The following is a 12,070-nucleotide window of genomic DNA, read 5'->3' as shown; positions in this document are numbered from 1 at the left end:
TGTAATTAGAGGCGAAAGGTATTAATGAGATGTTTTACTTTTTTTTTTTAAACTAAGTCTTTGAAATCTAATATATATTCTATACTTAGAGTACATCTGAATTTGGACTGATCACATGTCAAGGACTTGATAGTCGCATCTGTACCGGGGGTGCCAAAAAATGTATACACACTTATTTTAAGAGATGTTACCTATGTATTACTTTACGAAGTTGAATTGAATTACTGTAGCAATGTGTATAGTATGGCATTTGCTCAAAAGATGGTGTTAATCAAATGAATGCTAGCATCACCATGCGACAGGCAGGATATCCAAAGAAAATGGCTGAAGCATGGTTATCGTTGGAGGAGCACAGAACGATTTTAAAGTGGTATTTGAAATTCGAGAACAGGTGGAAGTACAACAACAGTGGAGGCGTGAGTATGCAACAGAACTTCCAACACACCTAACGATTGCACGCCTTGTGGTAAGATTGAGACACGTACTCTGTGATGTGCACAAGGGAAGATCCAGGAGGCCTCACAAGCAACAAGTCCTGCTTCTTGTGCAATGGTATTGGAAGAGTTTACACGCTCATCACAGAAGTCTACCAAACAATGCAGAGGAGACAGGCATTAGCAGAACAAGAATATGACGCATTCTTAAAACAGCAAAATGGAAAGTTTTTATCCCAAGATGGGTATACATTTTTTTTGGCACTCTCTGTATATTGATTATTGCATTAACAGCACAATTCTAGAGCTTTAAGCCCAGCTGAGTTTGGTTGTATTTATTGATAAAAGATATCTTCTCTCTAATCTGAACCCTCTTGTATTGTAAGATACCCACTATTTGCCAAGTTGGGCATAGGTACTGTCTCTTTTTTTCCTTCCCTGCAGCCTGTCTGTGCTAGTCTGTCATTTAATGTCTATTATCAAGATTATTCATTCTATTTCTCAAATACTAAGTGATGATATAATAGTACTTATGACCCATGAAATTTCTCTACGATACTGAGTCATTAGGATTTGCATGGTCATTTTCCACATTCTCATGTTTTCCAGAAATATTTATGAGAAAAATTAAGTGCTAAGAAAGACATTTTTCTTTCTCCTTTTCCCTCCCAGTTAAGCTTTTCTTACTATAATTTCTTACTTTGATTCTTACTACAGACTCATACAAATCTGTCTTTTTGAACTGTTGGTTTCAGATATGAATGATAATAGAGACATTTTTTTCTGAAGGGGTAAAGGGGGTAAGAAACCTTTGCCTAAGCAGAACTGGCCAGACAGTGTTCAAAATCAGGCCTTTATAAGTATTAGCTCAATTCTCACAACAACCCTATTACTCCAGTTTTACCATTGTTAAACCTTAAGCACAGAGAGGTTAAGTAACTTGTCCGTGGTCATAAGGTTTTCAAGTTATAGGGCATAAAAATTACGAGACAGATTGTCACCCTGTAGATGACTATAACTTCTGTACCTGCATCTTTTTAAAATGATAGGACATATTAAAACAAAATACTTAAAAATTACTTATATGTATTGGGGAAATACAAGATTATAAAGAGTACTTACAGAGCACTTGAAGTAGTAAACCAGAATAACATCTTGTTGGCTTGTTAAGTATTCTTTATAAGGTCAGTAATGTGCTCACTAAGTGAGCAGAAGTATATATATGAAATTCACGGATAAAGTGTTTTATATTCTGAATTTTAATATAGATCCTGTTTTCAAGGCGATATGTTAATACCTAATACTGAAGTTGGACCTGTAAATTTAAGAAATTTAATCAATTACTATGAGGGCTACAGAAATAAAGATTAATGCAGTGGTTCCCAAACTTGCCTGGATGTGGAATCAATCACCTTGAGAGATTAAAAAATATTGATGCTTGTGTTTTAACCTGAGAATGTGGCCTGGCTTTGGAATTTTTAAAAGATCTCCAGGTGATTCTATTGAAAGACAGATTTGGAAACTGTTGAATTAATGGAATAATCTGGGAATTAGTATGACTAGGGTTTTTTGTTTGTTTGTTTGCTTTTAATGGTGGTAAAATATGCACAACAAAATTTACCATTGTAACCACTTTTTCAGTGTTATAGCTCAGTGGCATTAAGTACATTCACATTGTTGTGCAGCCATCACACTATCTACAGAACTTTTTCATCATCCGAAGCTGAAAATCTGCCCATTAAATAGTAACTCCTATTTCCCCCTCCTTCTAGCCCCTGGTAATCACTATTCTACTTTCTGTCTCGAATGAATTTGAGTGTTCTGGGTACCTTAGATAAGTGAAATCATACAGTATTTGTCCTTTTGTGTCTGGCTTATTTCACTTAGCATAATATCCTCAAGGTTCACATGTATGTTGTAGCATGCACCACAATTGCATTCCTTTTTAAGACTGAATAATCTGTTGTATTTTTTTTATACCACATTTTGTTTATTGATTCATCTGTCAGTGGACAGTTGTTCCCACTTTTTGTCTATTTTGAATAATGCTGCTATAAATATTGGTGTACAGATAACTGGTCAAGTCCTTGCTTTCAGCTCTTTTGGTAATATACTCAGAAGTGGAATTGCTGGATCCTACAGTAATTTTATGTACATTTTTTCTTTTTTTTTTTTTTTTAGGAATTGCCATATTCTCAGTGGCTGCACCATTTTATATTTCTTCCAGCAATGCAGGAGGATTCCAGTTTTTCCACATTTTCTTTTTTCTTTTCCTTCCTTCCTTCCTTTCTTTTTCATACCATTCTTATTGGTGTGAAGTGGCATCTTACTGTAGTTTTGTGGATTAGTGACGTTGAGCATCTTTTCATGTGCTTGGTGGCCATTTGTATAACGTCTTTAGATAGATGTGTGTTCAAGTCCTTTGCCCGTTTTTAATTAGTAGTTAGGATTACTAGGGTTTTATGTCCACATTCGCTTGAACTAGTCTTATGATCTTAAACCATTCAATTTCTTTGTGCCTTGAATTCCCTACCAGCAAAATAGGATATCATCTTTCTGTACCTACTTAATAGAACTGCTAAAAATAGATTAAATATGGCTCTTCTTAAAGCAGTATACATATTAAACTGTTAATAGAATAGCTAACTTGAATCTATAAGCTTGTTTTCATTTTCTGTCTTAGAAACAAAGAATGTTTCGTTTAATTTCAGTACTTAAATGAGGAACATTTTTCTACAACAGGTTCAGGTTTCATTTGTAAATTCTGCCTCACATACCTTTTTATTAGGTTGGTGCAAAAGTAATTGCAGTTTTTGCAATTATTTTTAACCTTTTAAACCGCAATTACTTTTGCATCAACCTAATATTTTGGTTATCACAGCGGAAACTCCTGGAGAGCAGTGGTATTCTCTACAGTACTTTATAGTAGCTAACAGTACCTTGGATTCTCATTATTACATATATTTGTTTTAACTTCACTTTTTTAAGTGCTAAGTACCAAAAATGTTTGAGGTAATATTATCAATGATATCTCTCCTTGAAAGAAGAGCCATTCTTAGTTCAGTATGGCAGTATTACCTAACATTCTCTTTGTTCTATATTTCCTGACTAGAATATTGCCTTTAAAGTAAGAATTACAGAAATTCTATCCCATATTTAAAATGTTTCGTTTTTTTCTCCTATATCATGCATAAACTTGGTTTATTTTAAACCATTTCATAACTAGATCAGACTGCATTGGGAACATGCTAGCGGTATAGGAAGTGATATTTTTCTTTCATCATAGGCAGCTAGAATTGAGAGCTGCTGGTGAGTAGGGCAGTGCAGATAAACAGAGCTGAGAGATTGACCATATGTTTTACATGTTGGAATATTGGGTTTTTACAAAGACCCCTTGGAGACAAATTTATCACTTTACATCAAAGAGCTAAGTTTTATTTTCTGATTCAAAAGTTATTAAGATGGTCAAGTGCTCATTGGACATATGGAAAGGCTACATTGGGCCTTCATTTTATGGGCCATGATTTTTGTATATACCAGATTACATTTATTTTTCTAAATAATATTTTATAGAATTTAAGTACATTTACTTCTTTTTAACATTTCCCAGATTATAATAATCTGTTTAGGAAAATTTTTAGTCACATTATTTGTTTTCTATGTCTTGGCAAAAATCTGTTTTGAGTGTCCTTTCTTATTTTTATTTAATGTTTTATGTATGAAATGAAACAGAGTTGAAAGCTGTATTTTTAAGAACCATACTTCACTGATTAAAAGAACAGGAAATATGAGGATATAAAATTCAAGTCTCCTAACCTCTTTGTCTTTTAAAGATAAAGAACATGAGACTGTTTTATTTTGTTGTTTATACTTGCAAATGTTCTTGGAATTATTTGCAATTCAGATTTTAAAATCTGCTGTTCAGTTACTGAGTAAGCACACAGCATTCATAATCATTTGTGTAGCATACTAACTTGATCCCCAAAACTAATCAACTTACAATTTCTCTACGTAATAGATTGTTCTTGCTTGAGTCACTTCCTTAATAAATGTTTTTCTTGACATACGTAGTTACTAATTCCCCTTTTAAACACTTAAAATTTTCCCCCTCTACTAAGACATACTTGTCTCCTAAAGCTTCCTGAAAAACCTGTAAAAAGCTTATAATGGTAAAAAAATGTACAGTCGCTCTAACCAGTTGAAGATGAATTTTCTTAATGTTTTAAAAGCATTTTTGTCATTTAAATTCTTATATCCTTTTTTATTTAGAGAGAAAAATGCCTTGATAATTGATTTCTGCCTGTTTTATGTCAATATTTATAAAGGGCATATCTCTCAGAAATTAAACGTTAGTGGTTTACTAAGATAAAAATACCGTTTAGACATTATATTGCGTATTTATGTGTTCTAAAGCCCAACCTTAATTATAGAATTGTTTCAGAAAAGAGGACACTCAAAAGAAAAAAAAGCACAAATATGGCTACATAAGCATTCCCACATCTAGTAACAAAATTAGTTGCATATGTTTGTTTACATTAGATTCCTTCTTTGAGAAAAGTAATTGTATGGTGGCTATGGGGTAATTTTTAAAAATCCTAATGTTTCAACTGGTATTAAGAATCCTGTTTGATAGTTTTAACACGGTATTAGAATCACACTCTTGATTTGGCTTTTTCCTTGAGGCTGCGTTATAATATAGGCCACACCATCACGTTGTTGAGAGACAGTTTTTATTTTCTAGCCCTATAGTTTCTGGGCTATTGATACTCTCTTAAATTATGCTTGCAAACCAGCAAGTTTTTTTCTGCATTCATCTCTTTCTTTTGGCACTTATCAAGTATAGCTGTTGACAACCAAATTACATTTTAACTTTATCCATTCCCTCAACTTTGTAAGTTCATTAGGCACATTTTCTGCCTTCCAGATTATTTTAGGCAACAGTGCTATGAAGTATTTCTTCATTACATAACATGGGTTCACCATTTTCCTAGCTTCCCATAATAATGTTCTCATCATTTTCCAGCATCTTATGTTACTTGCTACCAATCATGTCGTCCCAAAGCCAATGCCACATATCTAGGTTTTTGTCATGGTACCACCTCACGTTTGGTACCTATCATTTATTGCTGTGTAAAAAACCACCCTCCAATACATAGGGGCTTAAAATATCAGTTTTATATTGTTATTAATGTATCTGCAGGTCATCCGGAGGTTAGCCAATCAGGTCCACACTGTAAACAGAAGTTGGGCAGAGGTGTATTCCATATAATTCTCATCCACCTTAGACCAGTGAGCCAGCCAGGGCATGTTCTTATGGTTATGAAAGAAGCACTGGAGGGCAAGCCGAATGCATAGGCACATTTCAAACTTCTGCTTGGCCATAACAAGTCACAAAGCAAGCCTAAGTTAAGAGTTAGGGAAGTTTATTTCACCTTTAATGGGAGTAACTACAAAGTCACACCAAAGAGCCTGGGTAAAGAGAGGGTGGGCAAAACATAATACAAAGCTACAGTAATCAAAACAGTGTGGTGCTGGCATAAAGAGAGATACATAAACCAATGGAATAGAATAAAGTCCAGAAACAAACTCGTGTGTGTGTGTTCAGTTGATCTTCGCCAAGGGTGCCAGGACTACTCAATGGGAAAGGACAGCCTCTTCAACAAATGATGTTGGGAAAACTGGATATCCACATGCAAAAGAATGAAGTTGGATACTTATCTTACACTATATACAAAAATTAAAATGGATTAAAAACCTAAACATAAGAACTACAACTATAAAACTCCTAGAAGAAAACATAGGGGAAAAGCTTCATGACATTAAATTTGGCAGTGGTTTCTTGGTTATACACCAAAAGTTAAGGCAAGAAAAGCAAAAGTAGACAGATGGGACTGTATCAAGCTTAAATACCTTTGTGCATCAAAGGACATAATCAGCAATGAAAAGGCAATTTACAGAATGGGAGAAAATATTTGCAAATCATGTATTTGTTAAGAGGTTAATATCCACCATATATAAAGAACTACAACTCAACAACAAAAAATCAAATACCGTATTTGCCGTGTATAATGCACACTTTTTGCCCACATTTGTGAGGGAAAAATAAGGATGCACATTATACATGGGTAGTACTAATTCCGTACCTATGTAAATGCTTTTAAATAATTCTTTTATTTATGCTTGTGAGTTAAAAGTTAACTATAGAAATCATTACGATATCCGTATGCAAAATAATACTTTGGAGTACCATAATCAGTTTGAACTTAACAACGAACTTGCAACGATGAGTTCTTGGCCTTCTGTGATGCATAAATATTGTAAATTTGTTACCGGTACATAAAATTTCTTGTACCTTATATCTGAGTTTTGTAATTATTTGTTACATAAAATTTCTTGTACCATAATATTTTTAAAAACAAGTACCTAAATGTAAACAAACAAAAATTTGAATTAAAAATTTAAAACAAGATTTTCTTTCCCTGAAAGTTTGGGTCAAAAATGTGGTTGCACATTATACACTGGCAAAATACAGTAACCCAATTGAAAAATGGGCAAAAGACTTAAATAAACGTTTCTTCAAAGAGGATACATAAATGACCAACAAGCATATGAAAAGATTCTCAACATCAGCAATCAACAAAATGCAGATAAAAATCACAATGAGATACCACCTCATATCTGTTAGGATGGGTACTATTAAAAAAAAAAAGAAAACAACGAAGAATAATGTGTTAGAGCAGTTGGATCCCTTGTGTACTGTTGATAGAATTGTAAAACGGTGGCAACCACTATGAAGAATAATATGGCAAAAAATTAATAATGGAACTACCATATGATACAGCAATCCTACTTCTGAGTATATATCCACAGGAATTGAAAGCATAATCTTAAAGATATTTTAATACCCATGTTCATAGCACCCTCTCGCAATAGCCAAGAGGTGCAAGTAACCTGAATGTCCATTGGTGGGTGAATGGTCAAACAAAATGTGTTCTATACGTACAATGGGTTATTATTCACCCTTTAAAAAGGAAAGAAAACCTGTCACGTGCCACACCATGGATGAACCTTTGAGGACATTATGCTAAGTGAAATAAGGCAGTCACAAAAAGACTGTGTGTAATTGTACTTACGAGAGGTATCAATGAATGGTGGTTTCCAGGGACTGGGAGGAGGTAAAAAGGAGGCTTTGTTGTTTAATGGGTGTAGTTTAATATTTGCAAGATGAAAAAGTTCTTAATAAGTAAATCAAGCTGTTTTCACAACAATATGAATATACTTAACACTACCTAATGATCTAAAAATGGTTAAGATGATAAGTTTTATGTTGTGTTTTTTTACCGTGATTTAAAAAAATGATGGGTAAAGAATTGGGACCAATAACTCAATCTTCCACAGATATTAAAGTTACAGTTCCTTTTATCAAGGGATTTACAACCTGTCAGGGAGTTCAATTGGTAAGTAAATAATAGTAGTGCTATTATAAATATTATAAGCGTAGAATCTTATGGGAACACATAGGTGATGCTTAAAGGAGTCTTGAGGAATGATTAAGAAGTGGGGAGAAATTTGTCGTAAACAAAGGGGAACTGAGTTCTTGGTGGATTAAGTATCTGTCTAGAGAGTTTGGCAAAGATCAGATTGTGAAGGGTCTAAACTGCTATGCTAAGGTTTTTTTTATTTAGTCCTGAAGGCATTAGGGAACTATTGATTTTAAGCCTCCAGTTACATGATCAGAATTAATTTTTAGAAAGCTTGCTGGCAGCAGTATAAAGTAACAAAGATAAATTAGAGACTTGAGTAGTTTCCAGACCTTAACGAGACACAGAACTGACAAATCATAGATATTTAAGAACTAGAATCAGTAGGAATTAGTGATAGATATATTAGTTGAATGTAGGGAGTTTAGGGGAAAAAAAATTTAAGGTGATTTCTATTTCTGGCTTGGGCAACTGTATAGGTATAGACTTGGTAAGAAAAGCAGTATGTTTGGTTAGAGATAAGCAGTTCAGATACGGACTTCATTGTACAGTATTTAGTGTGTGTCTACTCTGCTAAGGACCTATTCTAGATTCTAGGGATACAACATTGAACAAAGGAGACAGATTCCTCTCCAACTGAGTTTATATTCTATAAGAAATACCGGAATCATAATATATTAGATTGTGACTATTTCTTAGCCAAAATAAAACAAATCCCAGAAAAGGAATTGAGGGGCAATTTAAAGGAGGATGACCTCACCTAGAAGCTATTTGAATAAAAACCTTATGAAGGTGAATGCAGATATCTCGAATGTAGTTTTAGGTCGAGTACAGTAGGTACAAAGGCCTGGTGTATTTAAGGAACAGAGGAGAGGCCAGCTGAGGGAGAAGGGAAAGTATTAGAAGACTAGTAAGAGATGAGGTCAGAGAAGTAAGGTGTTGGGGGTAGGTATGCTGATGTAAGGCACCATAGGCTATAAGAATAGCTTTTATGATGTTGCTTAAGTTTGTTTCTTTTCCCTAAGGAATTAAAACTTTGTTTTCATTATCTAGGTCTTGTTAAGACATTTTTATAGCATCCTGTACCTGGTTTTTGTTATAGCATTAGCCATAACAATAATTAAATAAATGGGTGCTTACCACAGTATCATGTGCTTAGCTGTAAAATAATTGTTGAACAAAGGAATAACATTTGCTTTCACTTGGTGGCTTAGTATGTAGTGCATTTGGATCTGATTATAATACTATGTTTAATGCACAGTACCTTATATAGATATATGTGTGTGTGTGTGTGTGTGTGTATGTGTGTGTGTATATATATATGTATGTATGTATGTAAATTTCATTGGTGAATGTTGGGGGACAATGTGTTTCTCCAGGGCCCATCAGCTCCCAAGTCATTGTCCTTCAATCTAATTGTGAAGGGTGCAGCTCACTGGCCCACGTGGGAATTGAACCAGCAGCCCTGTTGTTCACAGCTCGCACTCTAACCAACTGAGCCATCCAACCACCCCCTTTTTTTTCTATTTTTTATTTTTTTAAATTTATCTTAAGTGTGTTTTTCCAGGATCCATCAGCTTCAAGTCAAGTAGTTGTTTCAATCTAGTTGTGGAGGGCGCAGCTTACAGTGGCCCATATGGGGATCGAACCTGCAATCTTGTTAAGAGCAATGTGTTCTAACCAACTGAGCTAACCGGCTGGCCCAATGCAGAGTCCTTTTGAATGTGTGCGTGTGTTTTGTTTTGTTTTGTTTTAAGCATTTGGAGATAGGTTTGTATTTGGTAGATTTTTTTGTCTGTTTTGTAGTATAGGTATCTTACCACTGTTGAAAAATACTGCTGAAAAGCAATAACAAAATTGAGTTTACTTTAACCGAGCATTAGCAATGGTTTATTTTTGGATGGATAGTTTTCAACGTTAGTAGTTAACAGTCTCTTACCTTGATTATTTTATACTCTTATACTATAGCAAATGTTTATGATCTTTGTGATGACTCATCAAATAGATATTCCAATAGGGTGTCTTTCAATGAGAGAAGAAACGAGCTTGATTTACTTATTAAATAATTTAAAAATTTTGAATTTTATTTCCTATTGGTTTTATCAATTATACCTCAGTAAAGCTGAGGGGGTGGGTAACTTGGCTAAATGCAGTGTAGTATCCTGGATTGAACCTTGGAACAGAAAAAGGGCATAAGTGGAAAATGAGGTGAAATCCTAATGAAGATTGGAGTTCGTTTGGCAAATGTAGCATGGCTATGTAAGATGTTAACATAAGGGGAAACTGAATGAAGTGTTTATGGAAACTATACTATCTTTGCAACTTTTCTATAAATTTAAAATTATTCCAAATACAAGTTTATTTTAAAAAAACAACAAAAACTTCTGGGGTCAGGGAAGATACAGCAATCACTGAATTTAGAATTAAAAAATTTTTAAATTTAAAAGTTACATGATTCAAACAGTACAAAATGGTATTATAAATTAGAAAATTTTAAGATCGCCATTTAATTGCTTTAGTCCCATTCCCTGGAAGTAACCAGGTTTTGTTTTTTGTTTTTAAATCTTTTTCTAAAATTTATTTTGGTGGTTACTGCCATAATTGCAGAAATGCTTTACTTCTAGGCCTTGATTAATCAACATGAGCTACAATGTCTACTGATTCTTGACCATGAAAGATAAGATTTCTTTTAGTTACATTATTTTCAGTTTTCAGTTATATTATTTTCAGTTTTTCTTTTTAACTTGAATGATAAGCTTAAATTTCAGTTTCTTATTCTATCAACTTTAGACAGTATCTGTTGTCTCCTTAATATACATTAGATGAAGAAATTTTCAGCTCTGCATTACTTTTCACCTCTTTTAAAGAAACTTTTCTCTTTTCCACTTTTAAAAAAATGAGATTATACTATTTTGGTACCCTACCCTTTTCATTAAACCCACTCTTTCTGTAGCTATATTATAATTATATGTGTTTGTGTACTTATTTAACTGGTTCCTCTATTTGCAGCTTTGTCTACTACAAATCATGATCTGGAGAACATTTTTTATAGCTAAATCCTTGCTCATATCTGATTTTTTTCTCCTTCAGATGAAGAAGTAGAATTCCTGAGTTAAAGCCAATATGCATTTTGTGGTGTAGCTGCATAATAAAGAAAAGCAAGTTAACATTTTTTTGGCATGTTATCACTAAAATATAACTTTTTCTTCTTTATTAGTGAACACTTGTCCTGCTCTTTCACCTTTTTCTTGCATGGAGACAGCAATGTGTGTACCAGTGTGGAAATTAACCAACATCAACCTGTGTACCTTCTTAGTGAAGAGCATATCACCCTTGCTCAACAGTCTAATAGCCCATTTCAAGGTAGATTATTTTGTTTGCTTAGGTATTTAATCTTTTATTGTTGAAAATTTTTATTGAAATTGGTAATTTTACATTTTGGGATTAATGAAATTTAGCCTATTGATGATTCTGATGTAATTTACTTTCTTCTTCCCCATTAGAGCATTAAATCAATGAAATAAGTTCTTTTAAATACAAATATTATTTTTAAAATTCTTGTACATGAATGATAGCATATTTTAAAATACTTTTTTCTAAATAGCATTTAGCACATATATATGTGTTTATGTTTTCATAGTTACCTTGCACGTCAAGTCACATGTCATTTTTAACACTTAATACTGGGACTTTTAGTATAATTTATCTAGAGGAAATACTTTATAAGATGACTGATTTGTTTTTGAGGCTGATTTGTTCTTGTTTTAATTCAAAGCCTAGTATTTGCTTTTTTAAAGTGCGTGTGGCATTCCATGTAAATACTTAGATTTATAGATGCACATTGTTTTTCCTCAAATTGCTTTTCCTTAGTGGAAGTCAGGAGAAATTGAAGGATATACAGATATTCCCAGTGTATTGTGAAATTCTATCCATCTGAGATTTTTTGGTAGAAAAAATATAAGTTTTTATAATAAACTCAATGCTGTACCTTATCTTCACAATAATGAAGTACAATAAATTGATTTTCTCAGGAATGATCATTACGGGTTTCCTTTTCTTTTTTAGAATTGCATAATTACTTGCCCTACTGTTCAGTGTGATCTTATTTGTTGTGTAGTCTTTAGTTACTTATTTGATGTCTGTTTTGGGTTTCTA

General features: G+C 33.4%; 1 protein-coding gene across 1 annotated transcript in view; it reads left to right on the top strand.

Moving 5' to 3' along the window:
* Window positions 1–12,070, top strand: part of MED13 (mediator complex subunit 13) — a 94,483-nt gene that overhangs the window by 17,025 nt on the left and 65,388 nt on the right. The window contains exon 4 of the mRNA XM_019732482.3: window positions 11,133–11,278. Coding sequence (XP_019588041.2) covers window positions 11,133–11,278 — 146 coding nt within the window. The remainder of the gene's footprint in view (window positions 1–11,132; window positions 11,279–12,070) is intronic.

This window comes from Rhinolophus sinicus, chromosome 12 (assembly GCF_057876585.1).
Source record: "Rhinolophus sinicus isolate RSI-liver-muscle chromosome 12, RSI-T2T, whole genome shotgun sequence".
Classification (NCBI taxonomy): Eukaryota; Metazoa; Chordata; class Mammalia; order Chiroptera; family Rhinolophidae; genus Rhinolophus; species Rhinolophus sinicus.
The sequence above is the reverse complement of the archived record's forward strand: the minus strand, read 5'-3'. Positions and strand labels throughout refer to the sequence as shown.